The sequence below is a fragment of the Hippocampus comes genome, unplaced genomic scaffold, assembly GCF_001891065.2.
Source record: "Hippocampus comes isolate QL1 unplaced genomic scaffold, H_comes_QL1_v1.1 scaffold122, whole genome shotgun sequence".
Taxonomy (NCBI): Eukaryota; Metazoa; Chordata; class Actinopteri; order Syngnathiformes; family Syngnathidae; genus Hippocampus; species Hippocampus comes.
Genome location: NW_017842059.1, coordinates 4,696,543 through 4,724,186, shown reverse-complemented (window position 1 = coordinate 4,724,186; position 27,644 = coordinate 4,696,543). Strand labels below are relative to the sequence as shown.

The window sequence follows — 27,644 nt, the reverse complement described above, 5'->3', positions numbered from 1 at the left end:
GCACCGAGGATAAAAGCCGTGAATACAAGACTGGATAAGCGGTTCAGATCTTGGATGGATGAATAAGAAAACGTATAACGGACACATAAAAACTAAGTTACAGGGTGGAACTCTCTCACCGTCCGTGTCTAAACAATCCGCCCAATAATTAAAACCAATTAAATGCTTAAGCGCAAGTAAAATATATATCGAGAGAGAAACAGAGCGAGAGTGTGTCATGTGTCTGTGAGATGATTTTAGAATCAGGGCTTCATAACATCAAATAAATTAAATATATACATTTTCTTCTTCTTCTTCTTCTCCTTTCGGCACGTCCCTATTCAGGGGTCGCCACAGCGAGTCAGTAATTTCCATCCGCCCCTGTAAACCGTCCTACCAACTCGCATGGTCGTCTTGGCAAAAGTTTTACGCCGGATGCCATTCCTGACGCAACCCTCCCCATTTCTCCGGGCTTGGGACCGGCACTGGGGAACAGTGCACCCCCAGGGGAGGGCACTGCCCCCCAGCGGCTGGGTTTAAATATATACATTTTAAATTTAAAAAAAATGAACACAACCTTACATTAAATTTTATTTTTTTAATGGTTGTAATTTCTGTCACATTGTTCAACGGTGTGGAATTGATTGATTAAAAACGTTGGAAACAAATGTGTCAGTTAAGGTCGAAATATAGGCTCATCTATTTTGTTTTATCAACATCCCCTTCCGACCCAAAAAAGAAAAAAAAAATCAATCACTCAATCATATCTGATTCCAGAGGAGGTAGTGCCTCACCGGTCATTAACCCCACCGCACTTGTCACGGTAAATGGGGCTGAAAAATTATTTGAGAATCCCTCACCCAGTCCTTTTATCTCTAATGCTTGCTTTATTGTATTAACAGTACCTCCCCAGTAGACTGCATATTCTTACTTGAACTATTTAACAAATGATGGGAAAATTGAGACACAGCCGTTGAGCCTTTTCTACAAGACACCAAAGACGGTTTCATCTGTCCAAAACAGTTCCTGTTGTTTCTAATCAGCTTGGGGCCCCGCCCACGAAGGAGAGCAGCTCTGCCTGAACCACTGTGACCATGTGTGATTGGACAGTTTTAACTGGTTCCAACTAGATATGTGTGCAAGTGTGCAGCTCGAGATAGGAAGATGCTGAGCCCAGAGGACAAGGTCACAACTACACAACTGACTAACTCAAGTCACCTAGCTATTATTTGAATCCAAGCCAAATCTAACAGTTCATATTGATTTGATTGCTTCTTACCGTTTTGCTCAAAACAGTCCTTTCTGTCACAACATTTCAAATGTCTGGATCTACAGTACCGGAAAGTGCTATGTACAGTAAATAAGTGGTTCATTTACATGTGTGCAGTTGCGCGTAGTTTTACATGATCAACATTTTTTTAGGATTTGTAGCAACAACTCCATGTTGAATTTTGGTGAAAATGGACACATCTGAGCATATTAAAGAAAAAAAAAAGTAAAATGCATTCTTGTTCTAACTACAATTATTCCTATTATTATTTAGACCAAAGCCCTTCTTTTAGACTTGTGCTTATCAATTGGAGGTTCTTCAATGAAAATTGCCGTACAAGGAATGATAACAATAAGCATCATCATAATCAATATTGCAAATGAAACTTGAAATCACAAGACACCGATGAAGGCACTTTTCTATAAAGATGACTTGAGGTTGGTCTGGAAGCGGCTGATTCGGAAAGGTGTCAGGTCATAGGAGGGCACTTCTCCCAGGCTAAGCTCGCAGAGCAGCTTGCCAATGACGGGGCCAAACTTGAAGCCGTGACCTAGAGAAGGAAAGTCACACTGGAATGAGCAGAACAGATCAGTATCGATCATCGACACTATTAGGTGCAGTCAAATGTGATCCCGCAGCAAGAGCCGTACCAAATATTTTCCCAAAAAGACAATTCAATCCATTGTTGACACTTGACAGAGGTGCAGTAGGACATTCTATGACAGTATAATATTTAGGTGACCTCATTTAACGATTAAAGAAGGGCAAACCTTCTATTTGGATGGCTTTAGATTGTCCCCCCAAAACATTGACAATGCTGTCCAAAAACTAGTGTTCCATTCACATCCTTTGGAAATGGTTGTCATTTGACAAAGTGGTTGGATGCTTTTTTTTATTGAGAGAAGAATTTTGTTAAGTTTTCAGTTTGAATATATATTTTTTTGCCAATTAATTTACTTATTCAGATTAATAACTTGAGATCCCATATTTAATAAGAACATGTTGATTTTGCAAACAAAAATAAATATAAACTATATATATAGCTTACTTTTTTCTTATCAATAATTTTCACGATCCAGTGCCCCTTTTAAATTTCTTTTTAAAGCTGGCTCCCAACATATCTGTGCATGTTCTGGTGTGAGTTATAGAAAAAAAAAAAAACATTATGAAATGTATAGGTGGTTATTTGTTTGTCTGTTCCAATCAAGAAACCTGGACTGAATACCAAATGAAGTCATTTTTCGTTTTCCTTGAAGTCCCAAGCCAGACGCTCAGTGTTGCTCAGGCCTCAGAGGAAATTGGAAAATCGGCAGAGCAATGCAATAGAATGCCATTTGCCAAAGGTCTCCTCCGAGGCTGCTGTGGATACACTTGGCTCTGGAGTCCAAACAGCACTGCCGAGATAGTCCCCCCCCCCCCCCCCCCGCCGGCCCCTTTATGCATCTTCATCTCATCAGAAATAAGAATGTACAGCACACCTCACAATGGACGGCAGGCTGACAACTAGATCTAGTCTTAACTTCTCTGCCTCACGCACCAGCTCTGGCTCCTTCGCTGCCTGAGAGGGGACAATCCATGTCCCTCGAGCTAGTTTCAGTCACCAGGGATCGGATTACCAAGGTCCCTGCCGATCCCCTTGACCCCTCCCACAGGTGGTGAGCCCATGGGAAGAGGGACCCACGTTGCCTTTTTGGGATGTACCTGGCCGTGCCCCATGGCTATGAGCACAGCCACCAGATGATCACCAGTGAGCCCCACCTCCAGGCCTGGCTCCAGACAGGGGCCCCGGTGACCCACGTCCAGGCAAAGGAAACCGAGGTCCATATATGTGACTCATTATAAGGGGTCTGTGACCCGTGTTGTGTCTGGTCCCTCGCCAAGGACCCGTTTGCCATCGGTGACCCTGCCAGGGCCAGAAAAGCCTAGACAACTTCACTTCTTCCTCAAAGAGACAAGCAAATCCCTCCAACAAGGTCAGGTGACAGGTCACGGATTTTACCATGCATTGTAATTTTGTTATGTTTTTGTTAAAGGTTACATTCGGTTTTGTTCCCTCCCTTTGTCTCTTGTTCAGGTGTTTCTTGTTGTAATGTCACTTTGCTTGTATTTTGTTCCCTGGGTTCTGTCAGTCTTGGTCGGATCATAGTGTGTTCCTGTCATGTTTTGTTTCCGTCAGTTTTTTTTGTTTGTTTGTTACTTTGCCTTCATTATTTTTTTTTTCAGAACTGTGTGTATTTGGGTGAGTTGTTCCAGTGTACTCCTGCAAGTATTTTTGGTGAACATATTTTGTTCAGTCCACCCTGCTCCTCTTGCCTCCCTGCCTTTTGCATCCTCTATCATCACGCAAAACCTGACAAATTTATAGCTATGACGTTTCAGAAAAAAATGTCACCTGTTGCTGAACCTACCTGTCTTATAATTCTTCAATATTACTAAATATACTGTGATACTATGTACAGATTATATTATGATGAAAACCTGATGTGCTCGAATTAAAAAAAAAGGCAAACAAGGAAATCAGCGCAAAAAATAATTTTGAAACGTTTAGATTAAAAATGTAAAAAAAAAAAAAAAATCATTCACCCCCCCTTGTAGAATTTTGCCACTTGTGTGATTGCACATTGCTGTTGCCATTGTTAGTTTGCCTACGCTAACATCCTCGTCGCATCTGGTCGGTCGGTCTGAGTGGTATGCTGCTCCCTCCTCCCACCACAGCCCACTCGAGTGAAAGACAGACACAAAAGTGTAAATGTTTGACCGTGAGTTGAAAAATAACGATTTTGGAATTTGAAATCCAAGTGTTGAATCTCAGGTGGTGGTGATGTGGCGGGACTCCTGTGATTAGACTGCATGACAAAAAGACCAATACAGGTGTCAAAATAAAGCATATACAAAAACAAAACAGGGCGAAGGTTCCATTAAGCTCTGAGGCATTGTTGTTGTTTGATTTTATGTTGTGCGTTGCTGTGTTGTACCTGAGAATCCTGCGCCAATAACAATATTGCCATATGCAGGGTGGCGGTCCAGCACAAAATGACGGTCGGGTGTTAGCTGGGAAGGTCAAATATTAAAAGTTAGCAATATTACATCCATTTCAGCATGATGTCCCTGATCCACTGGTGAAAGGACACTTTGATTCTCTCCTCTTTCATCGACAACTGCTTCAAACAACAAAGAGTATGCAGAAAGGTGGTTAAGACTGAATGACTGTCTGTATCTGATGTGTTGTGTTGTATTATTTTTTATGTTATTATGACTTCAAGATGGCGCCGCGAGAGTGGCTGCCTTTAGAGCAGCTGCTATACTTTTTTTTCTTCTACTTTCTTCCTTTCATAACTTTGCTGCTGTAAATTGGGAATTTCACCATTGTGAGACGAATAAAGCTTTTATTATATTATTCCATTACAGAGAGGATACTGTAGAGATTAATTTGCTTTCAGGATTCACCCAAAAAACACGAATCACAGTTTCTGCAAGTATTTATCAGTAATTCAGTCGAATGTGAATACAGTGTTAACTTGAAAGTCAATTAACTCTGTGCGCTCTTAAATTTTCCTCCAGTGCTCATATTATTGGAAGTTACGGTCTACTGTGCACTCAGTAAAGCTGGGCAACGTGTAGATATATATCGTGACGACAATACAACTGGGTCGGTCGTGTCATTTTTCTACTATGAAGGTTATCGTCATTTGTCATCCGGAGCAAACTTCATATTATAAAAGCTTGATTCAACGGACAAAAGCTTTCACTGCGCAATCTCATGCCACACAGTTGCCACCACGTGGTAGACTGAATAACAATGTGAGGAAGGCAATTAATAGTATCTCAACTCAACTCAACTGTGTTGAAAGAGCACTTTCAAACAGCCATCGCTGCATACAAAGTGTTGTACATGGAGCAACTAACATATATACAACAATAAATCAGTAACAAAGATGGTAGAAGGCACCAAACGGTAAAACTAAGATCAAATCTGAGTCATGCTAAGTCAAATACCAAAGAATACGAGTGAGTTTTGAGGCGGGTTTTAAAGATGGGCAGGGAGGGGGCTTGCCGAAAGTTCAGTGGGAGGTCATTCCAGAGAGAGGGACCAGCAACGGAAAAGGCTCGAAACCCTCTGAGCCGCCATTTAGTTCTTGGTACTTCTAATAATGTCTGTTCCGCAGACCTGAGGCGCCGGGCAGGTGTGTAGGGGCGGATGAGCTCAGAGAGGTAAGGTGGCGCGAGGTCATTTAAAGATTTGAAAACAAATAATAGGATCTTGAAAAGAACTCTAAAATGTATAGGGAGCCAGTGAAGGGATGCCAGAGTAGGAGTTATGTGCTCCCTCTTACGAATACCAGTCAAGAGGCAAGCAGCAGCATTCTGGACCAGTTGGAGACGCTTATTAATGGAGGATTGGCTGACTCCAAAGTAAAGTGCATTGCAGTAATCGAGCCGGGATGTGACGAGGGCATGAATTACTGTCTCAAGGTGCTCATGAGAAAGGAGGGGTTTTACTTTAGCCAGCTGTCTAAGATGAAAGAAGCTGGATTTAACAATGGCACCAATTTGCCAGTCAACTTTAAAATCACTGTCCAGTTTAAGACCCAAATTTGAGACTGTTGACTTAAGATAAGGTGACAGGGGGCCCAAGTCTACAGGATGGGATGTACAAGGATCACTGGCACCAAACACGGTATCACCTCTGTCTTCTTTTCATTGAAATTCGAGAAATTTTGTGCCATCCAGGTTTTGATTTCTTCCAGGCAGGATAAAAGTGGCCTTAATGAGAAAGTGTCTTTTTTGCTCAGTGGGACATAGATCTGACAGTCATCTGCATAGCAGTGGAAGGAAATACCATGTTTCCTTAAGATGGAACCCGATGGGAGCAGGTACAGTGAGAACAGCAGCGGCCCCAGAATTGAGCCCTGTGGAATGCCACATAACAGAGGAGCAGTACATGACTCAGAGCAGCCAAGGCTGACACAAAAGGTTCTGTCAGCTAAATAGGACCTAAACCAATCAAGAGCGCTTCCGCCAATGCCCACCAAGTGCTGCAAACGAGTCAACAGAAGACTGTGATCAACTGTATCAAATGCTGCAGTTAAATCCAATAAAACCAGACATATGTAGTCTCCAGTGTCATTTGCCAGGAGGATGTCATTAGAAACGTGTAACAGGGCTGACTCTGTGCTATGCATCATCTTGAAACCTGACTGGAAGACCTCCAAGATGTTATGTTCATTCAAGAAAGATTTCAACTGCATGTGCACCAATTTTTCCAGAATATTTGTAATGAAAGGCAGTTTGGAAATGGGCCTAAAATTTGACAGCAAATCTTGATCAAGACCAGGTTTCTTGATCAGAGGGTTGGACCACAGCATGTTTAAACTGTTGGGGAACTGTAGCAGAAGAGAGACTGCTGTTGATAATGGCCAAGTCCGATGTACCAATATTCGGGAGAACCTCCTTAAAGAAATGCGGAGGAAGAGAGTCGCAGGGGGAGTCATCCTACATGACAAACGTATGGTAAGAGTCAATAAAAATTAATAAATGAAGAAGTGGGTGAATGCAAATAAAGAATACCACTAATTTAGGAGAGCAAAAATAAACCACGCAAAAAAAAAAAAAAAAATGTGATTAACTACTTAAAAAAAAGGTCCTGAAGGCAAGATGTGTACGCCTTCAAACTACAACAGCAAAGCAGTTTGCATTTTGAGCCTCGGCAAAACACAAAGAATAGCAAAACTGAGAATCGAAGATTTTTACGTTTGTCCTCTAAATCAACGGCAGTGACTGTCTCCCAAAAATATTCATTGAGCTGCTTATGTCACCTGTAGCCCGGAAGTTGTCAAGTTGAGGCGAGACGACGTCACAGCGAGCTAGAGCTAGCAATAGCAAGTTTAGCAAGAAGGTTTAACCACTGCCTGCGAAACCGTTGCAGGTTCGCTCCTAACTCAGGAATCCTCACACAGAGATTACGAGGAGTAATTATCAGAGGGAAGGACCCAGAAGCCATGCTACTTGCTAAGCTAACGTTATGTTATCAATCGTGCAAGATCGAATTAAGTATTTGCGTGAAAGAGTACCCTTCACAAAGGTTTCGCTGGACCCCGTTAAAGCGGAGCCTATCCGACCTTGAACAGCAAACCAGCAGGCAATTTATTAAGTGTCTGAAAGAAAATTAATACAAAATAATGCTACATATACAGCTAAACAGGAAATGGTCCCACGCCGCGTACATCAGCTAGGAGCAGTGGCTTAGAATATTAAAAGTATATTAATTATGAGGATAAGTGATTCAGAAAAGAGATATACAGCAGGGGTCCCCAACCTTTTTTGCCCCACGGACCGGTTTATGTCAGACAATATTTTCAGGGACCGGCATTTAAGGTGTGGCGGAAATAATGCAACAAAATAATATGGTATGAGCTGCATGAAAACTGGTGTTTTCGAAATATAATAATAAACACAAGGAGCGTCTAATCTGGCCGCAACACTCCAATCGCTATGGCAATGTTTAATGCCTTCAAAATACGATACAACGCAAATTCAAAGTGCATGAAAATGACGACTCACCACAGCACCGAGCTTGATTTTCTGCAACCAGACGGTCCCATCTCGGGGTAATAGGAGAGACAATGACACCGCAAGTGTGTGGTTTATGTCCAGTCTACTTCGTAATTTTGTTTTCGTCGCCGTTGCTGCATAATCCCCCCGCCTCACACAGGTAGGATGTCGGAAATAGCAAAAGTGCTATTGTGGCGATCTCAGAGTATTCAGACATAACTTTAATCCAGTTGTCTCGAACGTACTTTTAAGGCCGCCGTCATTTGCGATCTCCAGCAGTTTTTTTACTCATTTTGCGAGCTCCGGTGTTTGTTTTTAGCCTAATTGGTCGCGTTACAGAGAAGCGTGGCTTGACGTGTGTCAAGCTGGACACAGACGGATGTAACGGAGAATCCGGTTAGTTTTCAAAATAAAACATCTTTCGTATTCCGAAATAAATAAAACGGAATTAAGGCAAGTTCTTTCTGTGCGGCCCGGTACCAAATGCCCGGCGGACCGGTACCGGTCCGCGGACCGGCGGTTGGGGACCCCTGATATACAGTATACTGTGTAGTAAAGTGAATGCAGATAATATTACAAATGTAATTTGTTTTCAAAATGATTTGATTGTGACTTTTGAGCTCTTCAAAATAAAAATTCTTAAATGTATGCTCTTTTTGGCAACACTATAAAGCACCATACTATGTGTAAAATGTTTCCCAAATAGCATTAGTTGCAGCCTGGTCATCCTGTAATGGGGATTCCTACACCTGCTGTTCCTTCTCAAGGTTTTCTCCTTTTTTTTCTCCCCAAATTGGTTTTTGAGTTTTTCCTTGTCAAATGTGAGCTTCTGATGACTTTTGAAACAATTCTTTTTTGATTAAAGGCTATACAGATTGACTCGAGGTTCACATTGGAAATTTATTGAGGGTTTGTCAGCGACACTTTAAATGTGGTAAGTGTGTCCTGACCCTTGTTTGACATCCGTTTCTACCATATATGATTGGTTGATTTTGACCACAGCCACATCCATCGCCAGTTACAAGAGGGTCTTCACACTTGTGCAACTACATTATTACAGTTGTGGACTTTTTTCCCAGTTGAGTTGGACAAGTTGTAGGTCACATCAATGGTAGAAAAAGTTTTGAAATTATTGATCACAATAATTTGCCCTTTAAACTGATATGTAGACTTTTGACATTCACTCTACGAGTCAGGATGAGTGTTTTGTTAAACTTTTTGACTTTATTGATTACTTACAGTAAGAATTTAAAAAAATATTGTGACTGACCGTATACATGCAGCTCTCGACCACAGCCGGCTCAGGGATCAGGCCAGGAAAGCTGCGGGTGATGTAGCGCCGGAGGATGTCAATATCAGCCGTGTCTGTCTGCTTGTCTCTTTGGTCCGGGTCAGTCTCGCTGCCGTTATGGTAACAAATCTATACCCACATAAAAACAGTCAATTTGATTATGATTAGAGAAATTTAAGAGCTATACAGAACAGTAATGTACACCCAATGACCACAATAAAGTGGCCACTGACACAATCTGTTCCATTACAGTAGTTAAGAGATGTGTCTTATTACGGTAATGTACGACAGCTAAAGGATTGTTGTCACATGGCCCGACAGATAGATGTGTATGTCTCTCTCTCTCTCTCTCTCTCTCTCCCTCTCTCTCTCTCTCTCTCTCTCTCTCTCTCTCTCTCTTTCCCTCCCCCCTAGTGACAAGAAAAGTAGAGTCTGACGTCTGTAAAACATTTGCGAACTCCAACAAACCCTGATCAGAATGCAACAATCACAAAGACTCGCAAATGTTTGCAGCTCAGTGGGGCTTAAAATTGACATGGATTGGTCAGAAATTGTGACATTTGTTTGTTCGAAAACGATTTACAAAACAGCCTCAACACTGAGATTCAAAGAATTTTTTAAATCACATTCAAAGTATGTTTCTAATAACAGTCTCAGAAGTGAGTTTCAATGCTTTTCATCACAAGAGTAAAGGACCTACTTAAAGAGTAAGAGTTTTTTTTCATATATGAAGTCAAAATATTAATACAGTATATTAAGTGCATGAATGAATACAATGCATGCAGTAGGAAAATATGAACTTAAGTATGCAAGAGTTGTTATACTCGCATATTTCTATTTTTTTTTTTTTTTTTATGATCAAATTTTTTTTAATTGTTTTTACTACCTAACTAGAGCAAGAGAGAAAAAGAGAGAGGTTGCTTTCCAACTGACTTAATATCACTAACCAAAGTGTAAGCATCAAACAGACAGAGGAAAAAAAAAAAGGCAGGATGCAACACAAGCCTGTCAAAGCCACAGCATCTGTTATGAAATAAGTTTACTACCGAACTGGAAATACCGTGTTGGCCCGAATATAAGACGGCCCTGATAATAAGATGACCCCTTCTTTTTCAAGGCTCAAGTTTGAAAAAATACTTTTTGAACACCAAATTAATTTTTATACAGAAAATAATTACAGTACATCTGAAACAAATGATTATAACAATATATTTGAGACAAAAAGCATGTTATTTTGCCCCATTCAAATCTTAATATCTGAACATTTAAATATGTAAACTTAAGTGCAATCACATTCGTAAATGAATGGCTTCTGGTTTATGTAATGTAAATTACATCATAACTTCCCCACAGCTGCCGGTTAACCTGGCCGATCTTCGGCCCACTTTTCTCCAGATTGTCGCTACGTTTCTCCATTTTCTGTTATCTTTTCTATTATTTTCTTCTCTTTTCTTTCTTCCCGCTATTTTTTATTTTTCTTCTTCGTGCTACCGCTATTTTTATTTTTATTCTTCGTGGCAGGGGTTCACTTTGGCCTGGGGAGTCAAGTTCAGCATTCGCTTCAATGATATCTGGCGCCATCTAGCGTCGTGAATGGGTGTAATGTCTAGACCCCGAATATAAGACGATCCCCACTTTTTCAGTCTTATTTCAATGCAAAAAACACCGTCTTATATTCAGGCCAATACGGTAGTACACAAATCAAAATAGAGACGCGCTGAGGAAAACCGGGTACTGACTCGAGCAACGTGAGATGGAGTCAAGCTAAGCAAACAGAGAGGGAGATCATCGGTCACTGTCACTCTATATATAGGTGAAAGATTAGCACACGGCTCCTCTTGCTAGCAGTTCCGTCTCGGGAGGGACCGTCGCTGTGTGTTAGTGGGCCGATCACAGGGTGTATCCTTATCACAACTTTACTTCAAAATAAATGTCTTCTGAATCATTTGAATTGCACTATCCATTAGAAGATAAAATACATAGATTTCTATTATATAATATATATTTCTATCATAGCCATTGCATTAAAAAAATACATATATATTTTGGAATTTTACCAGAGAGTGTTAAGAATAAGCCATTGAATCATTAGAAGTGCACGACAGCTCCTTCTTGACAACTCTGTTCATCGTTGTATTCTGTTTGGCAATGTGTCTACTGAATGTGCACCATTCAGGGATCTGATGAGTGTAATTCAGCGCCTTGGTGATAAAAATGCTGGGTCTACCTGTGTGTGTGTGTGTGTGTGTGTGTGTGTGTGTGTGTGTGTGTGTGAGACACACACACACATACATAAATACGATTGATGCATTGACTATTTGACCGTTTTTATTTTGGGCTCACTAACTGGTAAAACATAACACAGCAGTACTGATACCCATGGTGCATAGTTACTTTTGCATACTGAGAAAGACAGTACCTTCATCAAGCCAGGGTATTCATTGGAAGGCAGGCCATAAATATGGTCTCCAGCCTCCTCTCCTTCAGTCAGCAAGAAGCACGGAAAGCGTTTCTTCACATGGTAGGAGTCAGGAATTTTCTCTTTCCAATAACACACATTTATTTTCACCACCTACAATACAGGATTCAAATCAGTGTGTCCATTGTTTTTGCACTTTTTAGTGGATATCAATGATAATGATGACTGGTATTAATTAAATACATATAGTATTGAGCTCTAAGACCGGGCAATAACTCAAGATTTATCCCAATCGATATTCAACTCAACTCAACTGTATTTATAGAGCACTTTAAAATAGCCATCGCTGTATACAAAGTGCTGTACATGGAGCAACTATCATTTATACAACAATAAAGCTGCTATTTCAGATATTGATTTCTACATAGTAACTTTTGTGAGATTTAAAGAGGAGCTGTAGTCTGATTAGCGAGGGATTAGGTGTTACTAGAATGGTGCACATTTTCGAGTAATGCGTTACGGAGCAACGCATTACCGGCACCAATGCTTCTAAACGCTCTGTCGTAACTCAAATCTGGAGTGAAAATGTTGCTTTTGGTTCGTTAATCACATGAAAATTCGTATTTTTACCGTTAGAGGTAGATGTAGGTCAATATGAGTCAGCAATTTAGTAGTCCAAGGTCCAGCAGTGATCACAAGTCCCTTGGCTTGATAAACACCTGCAGATGTCGACACAGTCACAATCGGGCCAGGCTTGATGTCCGTTACTTTCTCTTGGTCTTTAATTACTCCACCCAACTTCTGAAAGTGCTCCTGGGAAACAAAAGCAAAATAATTCACACTAACTGTGTAGTTTGCGGGTTGTCAGTGTGTTTTTTTTTTTGGCTGGTTGGTTACATTTTTATGGTTCAGCTCCTGGTGAAACAATCCACAATCGGTCGCCTCGCACCTGCATATTTGCAGTTCAGCACCCGTGGATTTGCATATTTTTCTGTTTTTGGGGGAGATACTGTTTCGGAGGCACGCTTAACGCACAGAGGTCCAGGGTTCGATTCCATGCTTCAACCTCTCTGTCTGAGGTTTGCATGTTCTCCCCGTGCCTATGTGGATTTTGCTTTCTCCAGGTACTCCGGTTTCCTCCCACATTCCAAAAACATGCATGTCAGGTTATTGGAAAACTATTAATTGTTCCTACGTGTAACAGTGGATGTGAATGGTCGTTTGTCTATTTGTGCCCAGTGATTGGCTGGCAACCACTTCAGGGTGTAGCCCCACCTACTGCCCGAGGACAGCTGGGATAGGCTCCAGCACCCCCCGCGACCATTGCGAGGTGAAAGAGTTGCTCTCTGCTTTTGGATGTAGAATCAACTTATTTGTGCAACCCTACAAGGACTTCATTTGGGAAGTAAAGATACCAGTCCCAGGACGTCGCACCTGTGACGCGTCAACAGCTGCAATCACAAACCACCGAGCTCTAGAATGACCCCTCTTAACCACTCAAGGAATGCAATTTGTTTATGTTTCCCCGACTCTCTGTAACCTCCCTAAAGAGAATAAAAGCGAGTAGACAGCGCAGTTTCTTCAAAGCTGTCCCAGGATTGTAAACCAAGACACGTCTCAGTGCACTCCCCTTGCAAACTCTGCTTGACTCCTAGTCTCTCGCTTGTGTTTTAAGGTTTGTCATAAGGGTCTGATTGCCTGATAGACCTGACATGAGGTTAAGCGGATCAGATAATGGATGAATTCTGCCCAACCCGCATTTTCCCCGTGTTTTGGGTGGAAAACATGTTCAACTCTTATCAGCACTTTTGTGAGACTTTTTAAAATGTCACCACTCGTGGGTCTGGTCTCTATCCCCTGCGAATACCTGGTGTCGACTGGACTATGAACTAGTTGTAAATGAATTTTGCACTATGTTTGTAAAGTTCTGCTAAAACACAAATGACACAAAAAAAAAATGCTGTGCCATAAAATGATGCGCCCCAGAAAGTAGGCCGGCTGTGGCTCAGTTGGTAGAGCGGCTCTTGTGCGGTGTGCGACAGCTTTGTCAAGAGCTTTATTTACACCACTTCATGGTGTAAATAAAGTGCAATCCATTTACCATTAGCAGTGAGAAATGGTTAATGATTAAAACACAATATGAACTTCGACCGCACGAACTCAGGCATCTTGAATTCGACATTATCTGTTATCGTCTTGCTGTACCTGTGCAACCTTGAGTGCCCGATCTGCATATAACACTCCAGCTGTGGTGTCCACAAAAGCGCCATCGCCATCAGCCAGGATTACATTCGGAATGTGCTGACTGAAGTTGTCAGGGGTCAGGACCACCATAGGAGTCTTGTTCTTCTCCAGGGTGCTCTTAAAGTCAAGGTAGCTTTCACTGTTCTCTGGTCCCATCACCAGAAGTCCTGTTCGTCTAAAGAGGAAGATGCAATGCAGATTGATAAGAGGCTACTTAGGATGTAACATTTCCGAGTGTAAATGAATGTCAAAATACGCAATTGTACTGTGAATACGGTACTTCAATTATACACATTGTCAGAAATCAAACCGAAACCGGGTTTTCATCGTGTCGCTGGCATTCCTGCTTAGCTGATAAAATTACATCCAACTGACAATACCAGTAGAATAGATTGTGAAATCAGTCATTTCTTAAATTTTATTTTAACGTTTATGGTCCCATTGAGGTTAAGAACCTCTTTTCAAAGAGAGAACTGGCCAAAACAGGCAATGTTGAATAAAAAATATTTAAAATCAATGGGAAAAAAAAAAACATCTTTTTCATTACATTTTAAAACTGTACTTCCCCTGTTAATAAAATGTTGAATTTTTCTATAGTTATCTTTGTTTTCAGTACCAATGCTTTAAATCTTGGCAATTTAAAATCAATGTGAAGTTGACTTAAATTAATGCTGACTGGTGGTTGTGTCGGCTGCCAAATGCTACCTTGGTTGACAGTTCAACAGCTTTAAACAAGTCAATCCACTCACCAGATACATCAACTTTCCCGCTCCCCATTCTCCAAGCTTGCTACTTTTTTGTTTTAGTCCCAGCTGGTGAAGGAAGCTGGCTGTGTTTCCACAGACCGCAATGATATTGTCCCACATTGTTTTTATTCCACCGCTGTGTGTTTTTTGAAACTTTTATTTAGCTGTGTATTTGCTTGTGCGGTGTGTGAAGTCAGTACGTTCTCGGCGCTGACTCACTGCCGCCACCGCCGGAGAAGAAGAAAATCTGACGGTTCTAAAATGGCGGTGACGAACTATAATTTAGCGATGATGGGAGCGTGGTTAAAATAACGATGACAGGACACCTGTGACAGACTCACTGATGGTCCTAAAATGTGGGGGCAAACTGTAATTTAGCGATGACATCAGCGTGGTTAAAATCACGATGATGGAGTGACAGACTGACGATGACAGACGTGGTCGGCCTGAAATACAGTGGCAGACTGACAATGATGGACGGGGTGCCTGGCCACTGGCGAATGACTTTTGACGGACTGGCAAAATTTACTGACATGCCCACCTCTGGTCCTGAATACTGAGTTACTAAACCACCTACGAGTCAGCGCTTGCAACCTCCTACCATTCCTCCATCACTCCAGCCCTGGATAACACACACACTAAATCCTCCTTGTTGTGTATATATAAATCAGAAGCTTAGAAGGATAAAATGAAAACACTTCCCTATTCCAAAAGCACTGAAGCGGTCACCTTGTGAATCGGTGATGCTCGAGGTAATAAGAAATTGAATCATTTAAGGCTCCTTGTGGAGTTGTTCTGCAATACGGCGCACCTTGAGAACAACAAAACTGTGCAATCGAAAGCTCTTTCGTTTATCCAGCTGCCAGCTCACCTGTACAGTTTGACACCAGACTCCCTCTCCAACTGAGCCCACAGTTTATAGCCTTCGTCCATCATTTGGGTGTAGAAGTCTTGGTCATAAGCCTTACGGATTATCCGGGTTTGGCCATGGGAGCTCCCTCGAGTGTGAGGTAGAGTAAACTAAAAAGTGTGGGGGCGAGGGGGGGGGTGACAAAAAACAATCAGCTTTTAAGTGAATATGTGTGGGGCATGCACTGTGAGCCTACCAGTTAAGGCCTAATGGATTTTGTTTGGAGTAGTCTTAACAGTTAAAAACATCATTGGGTGGAAGGGCCAATGCGCGGGCTGTCAGGCCCATCATACTATGAAGTGGGGATACAGTGGACAAAAGTACCATATTTCCTCAGGTGGTCAAAATGCTTCATGCTTGCATATTTTCATATATTCTAGGGTAGCACAGAAATTTCTGAGAAACAGAAAATTTAATTCACAAAGCAACCATAAACAAATTATTTGTTGTGTTCACATCTTTGATGAACAACGTGACTCTTGAAATAGATTCATTATTTTAAATGTGCCACCAAGAAGGAATTGGACTAGAAGTATCCATCCATCCATTTTCTGATCCGCTTAATCGTCACAAGGGTCGCGGGGAGTGCTGGAGCCTATCCCAGCTGTCTTCGGGCATGTGGCGGGGGACACCCTGAACCGGTTGCCAGCCAATCGCAGGGCACAGGGAGACGAACAACCATCTGCGCTCACACTCACACTTAGGAACAATTTGGAGTGTTCTATTAGCCTCCCATGCATGTTTTTGGAATGTGGGAGGAAACTGGAGTACCCGGAGAAAACCCACGCAGGCCCGGGGAGAACATGCAAACTCTACACAGGAAGGCCGGAGCTGGAATTGAACCCGGTACCTCTGCACTGTGAGGTTGACGCGCTAACTACTGGACCACCAGGCTGCTGTAACTGTCATTGCCCACGTGAGCAGTAGAACGATGGAGTCCTCAGGAGGAGCGCTCTCCAGCACACCCTCCAAGGATTCCAAGAAGGGTGGATACTCTGAACTGTTGTTTGGTGCATAGGCACAAGCAACATTCAGGACCCGTCTCCCCACTCAAAGGCAGAGGGAGGCTACTCTCTCGTCCACCGAGGTGAACCCCAATATACAGGCACAAAGCCGGGGGCAATCAGTATGTCTACACCTGCACGGCGCCTCTCACCTTGGGCAACTCCAGAATGGAAGTGTGTACAACCCCTCTCAGGTCAGGGATGAGATCCTGCCCCAAGTGAATGAGTTTAAGTATCTTCGGGGTCTTGTTCATGACGTGAGGGTAGAATGGAGCATGAGATCAACGGGAGTATCGGTGCAGCATCTACTGTGATGCAGACTCTGTATCGGTCTGTTGTAGTGAAGAAGGAGCTGAGCCAAAAGGCGAAGCTCTCAATTTACCAGTCAATCTAACGCTCCTACTCTCACCTATGGTCACGAGCTGTGGGTTGTGACCAACAGAACATGATTCGGAATACAAGTGGCCAAAATTAGTTTTCTCCAAAGGTTTGTTGGGGCTCTCTCATGGATAGGGCGAGAAGCTCTGTCATAGGACTCGGGAGTTGAGCCGCTACTCCACATTCAGAGGAACTATATGTGTTGGCGCCAGCATCTAATTTGGATGCCTCCTGGATGCCTTCCCTGGTGGGTTATTCCGTGCATGTCCCACTGGCAGGACACCCTGGGCATGACCCAGGACATGCTGAAAAGACTATACCTGCCGGCTGACATGGCAACACCTGGGCATCCTACAGGAAGAGTTGAATGATGTGGGAAAGAGAAGTCTAAGCTTCCCAGCTGAAGTTGTTGCCTCCGTAACACAACCCCGGATCAGCGGTAGAACATTGATGGATGGATTAATTTATCAATGTAAACACAAAAATGTCATATTTACGAACTACCATTGTATGGATTTTGCCAAAGAACAAGCAGGCCCCCAACCATTAACAGAGTTACTCCAGGAGGCTTGTAGTGACTTCACAATGACAAAAGCCTGTTCTGCTTTTATAATCAGAGATGAAAGTGGACTTTTCTGAAAATTCCGGAATATATATATACACACATATATACACACACACACACACACACACACACACATATATAGAAAGTTACCATGTCGCTGAACGTGTGGCGAAATCAAAAAAGTTGCAGAGCAATTAATACTTGCCACCTGCAAAGCCATTGTAAATGAGATGTTCGGACCCAAAGTGGCTAAAGAAATAGCCTGACTGCCGTAAAAACTAAAAACATAGAAAGAATGAGAGCTGTGGATGCTTTGTGTCTTTCTCAGATTGCTGCCAGGATATCAGATCTGTGTTCATCCAAACCATTTATCACACTGACTGTGGATTGATGTTGATTTGATTCCTATTCAAGGTGTTATAATATAGCTTTATTTTTCAATGTTAAAAAACGCTTATAATAGCAATATAACACTTAATTGTTAAAATAAGCTTTTTTCCACATTTTCAGCAAGTGGTGTGCCGCGGGAATTTTTCAATGAAAGAAATGTACCTTGGCTTGAAAAAAGATTGAAAAACACTGACCTAGAGTGTCGAAAACCTTGTTTGTTTGCGGGATAACCAAGGTTCATATTTTAATTATTTTTTTAAATATCAAGTGAAATTGATGAAGAATTACAATTGACTTTATTTTCTATCTCATCTTGAGAACGCTTCTTGGCCCTGTTCTGAGAGTTTTTATTCTCACTGGGTGAAGAAATAACTTTCTATCATTTTTTAAAAAAAAATCCAAATCACTGGCGTGCACGGCGCTTTATTTTAAAGGTGGCCAACGCCGGCATATTACCGTAATGCACAGTATTCACAAATCACAGTGGCGGCTCACTTGACTACAATTTTGCGAGTGGAGGCCGGCTTGACCGCAGTTCTAAGTACTTCACCTCAAACTTTCATCACATCTGAAATTTTAGATAGGTGCGTAATATGTTGACGGACTCGCACTCAGACTGTAAGAACGACTCTGAAACATCGAACGCTCGGATTACTCTTTGACATTCAGCTTGTCTGTAACTGATTTCTCAAAACTCTTCTGACACATATGGCTCCTACAAGAGATCGTGTGACACACCTGTTCAAGGAGAAGGGTTTTCTTTTTCCTTTTCACTAGCTGATAAGATGTGAAAGATCCTTGGATGCCAGCACCAATTACGATGTAATCGTAATTGCTGGCCATGGTTGATAAATAAAAATGCAACACTCACAAACAAAAGTTCTCTGATTTATTCAATGCCGCTAGCACCGCCCATTAAAAAGTGGGTGGAGTAAAACGAATAACATTTTGATTTTCCCCTGAATTTGAACTGCCAGGTCCACATAAGAGTAGAGTCTACCCATGTGACCTGACAGTCCAGACATAATTTAGTACAACGAGTCTACTTTCAGCGCATTTTCCAGATAAATAGGACTTGCTGATCTCAACGTATTAGTTGATTGTCAGTCTAATGGTGGTTTTCTCCAAAACAGATCGGCATGATTTTGTTGTGTGAGTCATGATATGGACCACAGTCTGATCAATTGTAAATCACTCAAGAACGTCGACCATGAACACTTTTTGTGAATTCCTGAGAACATATGATAAATTCATAACAGTAATTGACAGTCACGTGAAATTAGAACTTGACTCACGAAGGAGGATGTGTGCGACGTGAACGAACATCTCTAGCCAAACAGAGTGCAGTGCGAATTTATGGCCAGTTGAAACTGCTGGCCGAGAGAGGGAGGGCGACAAGTGAAAGAGTTACTGTAGGTGTGAAACTTTATTTAAAACACTGTATCCCAGAAATAATTTTATGTATAGATGTATACATTCTTTTATGAACTCTACAGCAATGTTTCCCAACCTTTATGAGCCAAGGTACATTTCTCCCATCGGATTTTTTAAGGCACAGCATTTTGCAAAACGATTTAAAAAAAAAGTGGAATCACAGGTTAATTATCTACTTTCTAGTGGAAAAGCATTTTATTGTTTTGCCTATTATTACACGTGGTTGGTAAAGATCAATTAATGACACATTTTTATAGAAATAAATTTTTTGTCAAAAAAATAAAATTTACAATGGAAAATTTACCACGGCACACCTGATGATCTCTCGTGGCACGCTTTGTGCCAGGGCACACCGGTTGGGAATCACTGCTTTGCAGTAATGTATGCAAGTTATTTTATGTGTGAATTTAAAAAAATGGTTACAATTTCCTTGGTAGTAAGAATGTGGTGTATGTGACGTCAAACTTCGGAGGCTGCACTGACTGTGAAATCATTTCTATTATTTCCAGTTTTTGTGACATCTAATCTTTGATTTCAGTGCGTACATAATGCAAAAGCGACACTGCATTTGGGGGCAGTGACTATTTATTTGAGAAAGGAATTCAGTTTTTAAACATGAGTAAACTTTTTGGGGGAGAAATATGATCTTTTGCAGGTGATCCATGTTGTGCTGAAGCATCCAGGTTATGATGGCAAAAGTACAGTACTCAGTAAAGGCCGTATTCTACTGTTGGTGGCGGATTAAGTGGATTAGAGAATGCAAATTCCACACAGGAAGGCCGGAGCCCGCAATCAAGTCCTACACCTGCAATTTGAGGCTGACGTGCAAATTAGTCGACCACCGCGCTGCCCCGCATCTATCTATCTATCTATCTATCTATCTATCTATCTATCTATCTATCTATCTATCTATCTATCTATCTATCTATCTGTCTATCTATCTATCTATCTGTCTGTCTGTCTGTCTGCATTTACCGGTATGGATGTGCGTCTCTGTTGTCATGTCGTCGTCTATTCCTCTGGATGAAAAAAAATGATTTGGCGTGTGTTTCAGACACATTTTAAGATATTCAAGTTTCACCTCAGTTTGCGCCAGTCGTTTAAAATCAGAAATTCTTCCAGTAGTCTGGCTGCTGACCGACTGCAGTATATACATTGTCCGAAAGGAAGTGGTAGGATAGAGCAACAGCGTCATCCCACGATAAAATTACGGTACTACTACAGAGGAGGCCATTTTCCACTAGTTACCCGTTAAAAGTAATTACGAACGTAATCCTAGTCTCAAAATATTAAAGTAATGTAATTTGAATACATTTGATAGCTTTTGGATGACTCCATAATTAATTTAAAATAAATGTCATTACTTTTGGATCACTCCAAAAAGAAATATGAAGACAATTACCCCCAAAAAAAATATATGTATGATATATATTTTTACATATTTGTCTGGTCTTTTCTGTTTTATGGCTGTTAAATATGCATTGCTGGTTATGGAATGCTGGAGGGAGCCGCAACTCAAATCCAAAGCGTGAGGGAGACACTTGTGCACCATGCAAACCAATTGTGCACCATGCTGCAGAGATGGATAGATGGATGAATCGTGAATACATAGATAGGTCGATAGATAGATAGACAGATACTCGGCCTTGAGTACTCAAGTCCATTTTTTTTTTTTGTTGAATCGGAAGCGGCCATTTAAATCGCAAAATATTTTTAGCAACTCGACCAGTCCAACTTTGTTTTTATTCCTCGATGTGTGTGTGTTATGTATATTGGTATATATGGTGTACAGTATACTGTAATTATATTTAGTTATGGGTGTATATCATAGTCTTTGAATATTCTTTATTATTGTTGATATATTGATCGTGAAATACAGATTGGAGGGTAAGATCTGATAAGTTTGTACTATTTCTTGCTCCTTTTCGAAGATGTAATCACAGGTGCCAAACTCAGGGCCCGGGGGCCAGAACTGGCCCGCCACATTATTGTATGTGGCGCCCCAAAGCAAATCAAACATGTCAACTTCCATGATGCTCGCTAAAATCTCTGCCAAAATTTAAAATTCTAATATGTAATAAATAAGAGACATGTTGTGAGTATTTTCTTGTAACCAAACCCCTCATAACAGTTACAAACAATAGTTCAATAAACCATTAGGACTGAAACCAAATTTTAAAAAGTCAATAACGGGCCCTCCAAGGGAAACGGTAGCTAAAATGTGGCCAATGACAAAAATGAGTTTGACACCCCTGATGTAAATGATCAGGTCATTCACTATGTTTTCAATTGTGTTTTTGAGTCCAATTGTTGAATCAAATTTGCAACTGCTCGGCAGAGCACTTGTCTCCACCCCACAGTTTCCTGCCGAGTGCCTACATTTCTTTTTTTTTTTTGTCTTCCACAACCACCAGAATCGATCGAGATGTTCCACGGAATGAGTGGGTTACAACAGGAGACAGCCTATTCCGATCAAAATGTCAACAATGTCGTCTCGTTGTGAATGTTTGACAAACAATGACATATACTGCTGTGTGGGCGCTGTTCAATGGGTAAAGCATTGTTTCATAAACGATTTGTGGATAAAACAGAAGCGTTTAATTTATCTATATTTGTTTACTCTGTGACACGTATTAGTAACCGGAAATAACGAAAAACACCCTCGACCAAACGACTATTCGCTTTCTTGTCATTAGCGCTCCAGCTCCATTGCGCATGCTCGACCGGCGATTCGCGGTTGCGCCAAAGGGGAGAGGATGTTGCTAGCAGCCAGTGTAGATGCACTGCCGTTTTCACAACAATAACATCGTCAAAATTCCCATCCTTGCTTACATTTTCAGTGGATTCTATTGCAAACGCTTCTGGAAGTCGTGCAAGTTGGATCGCATCTGCTCATTTGGGGGTTATGTTTTGGGACTACGTCCTCTGTTGACAATGGGAGCGGAGGGGTTTGCAGATTTACAAGGCTCATTTTTGCAGGAGCAGAAACAAGAATCATGGCTGGCCAGCTAGGCCGCAGACGGAGGTTTTGTAGCAAACAACAGGCGTATTTGGATACAAGATACGCCATATTGGATTGCTCTTACCGCTAAAAGCTGGCTCAAAGAACCCAGTGTTTTAAAACGCGATTGTCGCTCAGTTTGGTTGTTGTGTGACGTGTAAGACAAGCTAACGAATCCGCTAGCCCCACAACCTTGACTGCTCGACGTCTTCGTTAGCCCATTAGCCGGCTAACGATAGCCAGCGTTTCTTGGGCAACAGTCCGTTGTTCAGTTTATTTTAAAAATACGTAGTGCGACATTGTTAGGCCAACACTCATTATCGTGTGCCTAGTAGTAACTAGGATCGCCCATTTAAGTTGTTACTTTTGCCCCGGATGAATGTGGGACAAAATGGAGACCCCGACGATTGTGTACGATTTGGATACATCTGGGGGCTTAATGGAGGTAAGGTTTCTCGGCCCAAAAGCCCACTTTACATTGAAGTACTCTTATAAATACATATGCTAGCATCTATGCCAATAAATATACAATTGACCATTTATATTTGGAGCGTCCCTGTGTATTGTACCGTGTTTCCTATCAACCTAGTCGTGTAGAATGGAAGGGGTTTTATGGAGGCCACAGCAACGACCCTTAAAGCCTTACTTGGAATGGCAACCGCGGACATAGTGCTGAACGCAGCGGCACTATATGTATAAATAAGTACGATATACTGAAAAAGAGTGACCGACTAATGCAAAACACGTCCACAGCAAATACAGACACTTCTGGCGCCCCCGAAGTCCGAGGAGGTCGAAAAGAGAAGTCGGAAGTTGGGAAGAGACGTCCGGAGAAGCGGCAGGGCCACTAACCACGACACCTGCGATAGTTGCCGAGAAGGGGGGGATTTGTTGTGCTGTGATCACTGCCCTGCAGCCTTCCACCTCCAGTGCTGGTAAGTTGTCATTATTTTCTCAACCTGAAAGATTGATTACTCTGAAACCAAATGCGCTTGCTAAAACTCCTTACGGGCGTCATGTACGCTGCCTGCTCCCCACCCCCAAGAAGGCGTTAGTAGTGGGCTTTTTCAGGAAAGTGTTGCGTATTTTGCTGCTGTAAATATTTCAACTGTTGTGAAGCAACTCGGACTGCCCCCACTCGCATGAACATGTTTTGCGCGGTTACCTATTAATTATCGACAGACTGCATATTGATATTTCTCAATGCATTCCCAGCCCAGTAGTACCCTCACTCAAATGCAGGAGTTGATTGGAATGCCTGTAGAAAAGCTAAATGCGTTGTGTGGCACGATGGATATGAATATCCATTTCTGTCATTCATTTTCTCTCATCCGTGCGCCTTTTGTTGGTTGTCTGCGGAGTTCAATGTAACGTAAAGCCGGCCATCCCACTCTGATCCGCTGCAGCCTCGGCTAAAAACGGTGTCTGTTTACAATATGGCAACCTCCCTGCTCCTTTCTCATCTAACGCCACATTACTAAGACTTTGAAAACGGAGCATCGGGTGGTCGTGGTGGTGGGTGGGGCATCTCCCAATGACAAATAGAAAATAAAATGTATTTTTAGGATTGTTCCACCATAAATCATCTTTTGAAGAATGTGTTTGCTACCACTTAGCATTGTTCAACGGCTAACAGCTTTGCAACTTGGGCATTGGTACATAGCTGCACAGACCACACGGCAAGAGCAATCTCGACATACTGTCATGGTTGTGAAGCCTTCTATTTGAGCTGCCCCTTTATTTGTCTTTTTCTGCTGGTGACCATTTTTCATATCTTAAATGCAGTGGCATATCTTGATCACATTTTGCTTGTTACTTTCTCTTGCAGCTGTCCACTATGACTGTACCTTAAATTGAACTTCCTTAGGCTCTTTGTGTTTAATACAACCAGCTTTAGTTCATTCTTTTTTTCAATCTCAATTTAGAAATATAAAGATTTTCAGTGCCTTAATATTTCTGTTAAATGTGCATATGAAAGTCAAATTAACCGGTCAATTTAAAGAATAAATAATCATCTTTTCAAACATAATGTGTTTAGCAGGTCTGCGTATATCAGCATTATACTGTGGCCTCTACCAACAGCACACAAAATGACTTTTTTCTCAATATTATGTTGAGTGCAATTTCTATTCATATTGGTCAGATGTTTACCTCAATATGCCCAGCCCTATGCCTGCAAGTCATTTGGTGCTCATCAGCAGGCATTTCTAAAACATAGTTCTGTTCAATAAATAGACTATGAATGTCCTTGCCAATTGGGAGTGTTTTTTTTTTGTTTGTTTTTGTTTTTTTTTAACTCAGTCTTTTTTAAAAATATTTATTTAAGACCATGCATATGTGTTATTCCATTTGAAACCTAACTACTGGCTTGCTGACTGATTTTTTTTTTCTTTTTTAAACCATAGCGACCCACCCCTCAGTGAAGAGAAGCTTCCTCCAGGAGAATGGATGTGTCACCGCTGCAATGTTCGAAAAAAAGTGAGTGTTGTTCACCGATAAAATTTCAGCCCTTCCACCAAACCTGTTTGCATTGCTTTAGACAAAATAATATCCTGATAAAGGTTGAATGTTTTTCTAATTGTCTCTTTCAGAAGCGAGAGCAAAAGTCTGAACAGACGAATGGGCTGCTGGAAAAGTCCTGTGCTAAGCGCGCTTCCTCTCCAACTATGGAGCTGGAGCTTGGCGCCGGCCCACTGCGTCTTGATGGCCTCCCTCCAGGGGCTGGAGCCGCAGGGCCTGGTCTTCGCGTGGCCCAGGTACGCCTCTTGGACCGTAGGAGTAGCAGCAGGCCAAGCAGCCGCCCAGGCACGCCAACTTCCAATACTTCGTCGACCCCTACTCCCTCAGAGGAGCAGAATGATGGAGAAGAGGAGGTAGCTGAGCCTGAGGATGATGTTCAGGGCAATGAGCTTGAAAATACCGAATTGTCTTCTCCAACCCCGCGTCTTCTCAAGAGGCCCTTTCAGCTGCTCATAGCTGCCGCTATGGAGAGAAATCCTACACAGTTTCAGCTACCCAGTGAACTTACGTGTACTACTGCATTGCCAGGTTGGTCGGTACCTAAGAAGCATTGTCAAATGAAAGTCAGTTTCTGCGGTTCTGTCTTCTAATAGGTTCACCACTTAAGCAGTTTGATAACAATCCCGTTATCTTTGTTCAGGCAGCAGTAAACGAAGGAAAAAGGAAGAATTACTTGGGAGGCCCTTCAGGCGACCGCAATATGAACTAGATCCTAATGGTCTGGTGCCGTTACCAGTCAAAGTCTGTTTTTCATGCAACAGGTATTCTGATGTACCATCGTATGTACAGACGTATACACAGATCTGCTATATTCTTGAATTAATTTTTTTATTTGTCGGATGCTTTTTTTTTTTTTTTTTTTTTTTTTTTTTTTTACTTCCTATAGGAGTTGCAGGTTGGCTCCCTTAATACAGTGCGACTACTGTCCTCTCCTCTTCCACACGGATTGTCTGGACCCACCACTTACAGCTTTACCTGCTGGAAAATGGATGTGCCCAAATCATGTTGAGCATTTAGTGGTGAGTGGTGTAGAACTGCAAGTAACTGCTTCTCAGTTTAAATACAATGCTTATCTTTCCTTTCCAAAATGTTTTTGTTGCTTAGCTAAACCAGAGGAGCCTGAGCCTGTCCAGTCGATGTCAGCTTTTTGATGAGTTTCAGGACAGAATGTCCCAGCATGCTGTCAAGTTGGACTTCCTGCGCAGAGTCCATCGGCAGTTTTCACCAAACTGTCGGACCACTCAGCAGTGCAACAAAAAGACTATCAAGGTAGACTGCACCTCACTACACTGTGTGTTTTTGTATCTATTCAGATAAAGCGGAAGATTTCAGAAAGTACCTGCTGCGATTGCTGTTTGGTTTCAGGTACCGGATGCCATCAAGTCTCAGTACAGGAATCCCCCCTCCATTCTACATCCTGCAGGCGTACGCCAATTGGAGCTAGTTTGTAGTGGTGTCCCTGAACATCCGTCCACAAATCACCTCACCACAGACGCTGAGCAGCAGGAGGTAGGATTCAAATATGATAGGGTTACCAATCATTGACATTTTAACGTAGCTTTTCAAATGAAAGCATGATACTGGAACAACGGTCAGTTGTTATGTCAAAGACACTGTTCAATTAATGTTAGGTGTTTGAGAAACAATTGATTCTTAGTTGTCCTGCAATGCATAAATGAATCTGATTGGTTACAGAATTTTAAGAATGCAATTTACTCTGGCAAAAACGAGAAAGTAACGCTGAAGCGCATCAGCCCCTGGGTGGTCTCTGTCGTTCTTATAACAACATACTGATAGGAATGTGCCATATTGTTCTGTCAACAATAATCCAGAGACATTATTTTACACAATACAAATATGTGATGTTGTGTTGGAAGTATCACAAGTGACAATTACATGCCTAATAAGTTGTTGCCCATCCAACAAGCAACCCACATCTGAAGACCATTTGCCATTGTGCTGCAAACAATTGCGAGTGTTTTTGATGACAGCGAATGTTACATTTTTGTCAGGGTTCATTCAGGGTTGTGAATGTTCACCAAACGGTCCCCGACTTTCACCAGCCGTTTTAGTGTTCATTTTAATTTTTTTTCTTGTTGCAAGGAAATTTTTGAACATGTTCAAAATTGCGACAAGAAAATTCCAGGCAAACATCTGGCCACCGTTTGAACATTTGCAACCGTGAATGAATCCTGACGAAAACGCAATCTATCGAATGCTCTATTGGAAAAGCACAATTGTTTGCAGCTCAGTGGGAGCAGAGCAGCAATATGACAGTGTCCCGTGACAATTATCTTGTCCAGCAAATGGGAGCAACTTAATAGCCACTCGTGGACTTCCAAAATACAGTTGGAGTCCCGAGTCACTGTTTTTACAAAATCGACGGTATGTATGATATGCACAGTACTGCATCTATGATATTCCAGCGTTTCTTAAATCAGAGATGAAAGTCCTCCGGATTTTCCCGGAATTCCGGGTTTTTCAAATTTTTATGAAAATTTCTCCGGAGAATTGAGGAAAATTTGCATAATCCGGATATTAGTTGACAACATTGAACGAAGACGCGTTTGAGTTCGTTGTATTGCTTTCACGAGCTTAGCCATATTGAGGCACTAACACTAGTAACAGTAAAGAGATTTTTGTTTGTGTAATAATGACAGAAGGCATGATGGCGTTTGACTCATGGTTTAGTAGAACGAATGGCAACTCGCAACAACAGTAGCAAGCGTCATTTTGCCTCTTGGGTTATACCATCTCAACTAGAACGTGGGGGATAGTCCCCAAACAATTTTCGTCTCTTTATAAACACACCTGCTAAACCCCAGTGGAACGAATAAAAGACGCCGTCAACAAGACAGTTAAAAAATATATTTGGCCAAAAAGGGAAAAACACAGATTGGCAGAAAATCGTGTCCGTCCGACTTCGAGTGTCGTCTCGGCT

The 27,644-nt window shown here is 41.8% G+C and overlaps 2 protein-coding genes across 2 annotated transcripts in view; one reads left to right on the top strand and one right to left on the bottom strand.

The window, feature by feature from the left end:
• Window positions 1-562: 562 nt before the first annotated feature.
• Window positions 563-18,591, bottom strand: pipox (pipecolic acid oxidase). The gene is made up of 8 exons (XM_019861661.1): window positions 18,487-18,591; window positions 15,373-15,521; window positions 13,717-13,930; window positions 12,142-12,324; window positions 11,512-11,664; window positions 9,072-9,221; window positions 4,225-4,300; window positions 563-1,799 (listed from the first exon to the last, which is right to left on the bottom strand). Exons 1-8 carry the CDS (start codon window positions 18,589-18,591, stop codon window positions 1,669-1,671), a joined length of 1,161 nt encoding a protein of 386 aa, XP_019717220.1. The 3' UTR covers window positions 563-1,668.
• Window positions 18,592-21,886: 3,295 nt separating this feature from the next.
• Window positions 21,887-27,644, top strand: part of phf12b (PHD finger protein 12b) — a 26,476-nt gene continuing 20,718 nt past the window's right edge. The window contains exons 1-8 of the mRNA XM_019861583.1: window positions 21,887-22,628; window positions 22,937-23,118; window positions 24,589-24,661; window positions 24,775-25,231; window positions 25,344-25,464; window positions 25,590-25,722; window positions 25,808-25,972; window positions 26,069-26,212. Coding sequence (XP_019717142.1) covers window positions 22,563-22,628; window positions 22,937-23,118; window positions 24,589-24,661; window positions 24,775-25,231; window positions 25,344-25,464; window positions 25,590-25,722; window positions 25,808-25,972; window positions 26,069-26,212 — 1,341 coding nt within the window. The 5' untranslated portion in view covers window positions 21,887-22,562. The remainder of the gene's footprint in view (window positions 22,629-22,936; window positions 23,119-24,588; window positions 24,662-24,774; window positions 25,232-25,343; window positions 25,465-25,589; window positions 25,723-25,807; window positions 25,973-26,068; window positions 26,213-27,644) is intronic.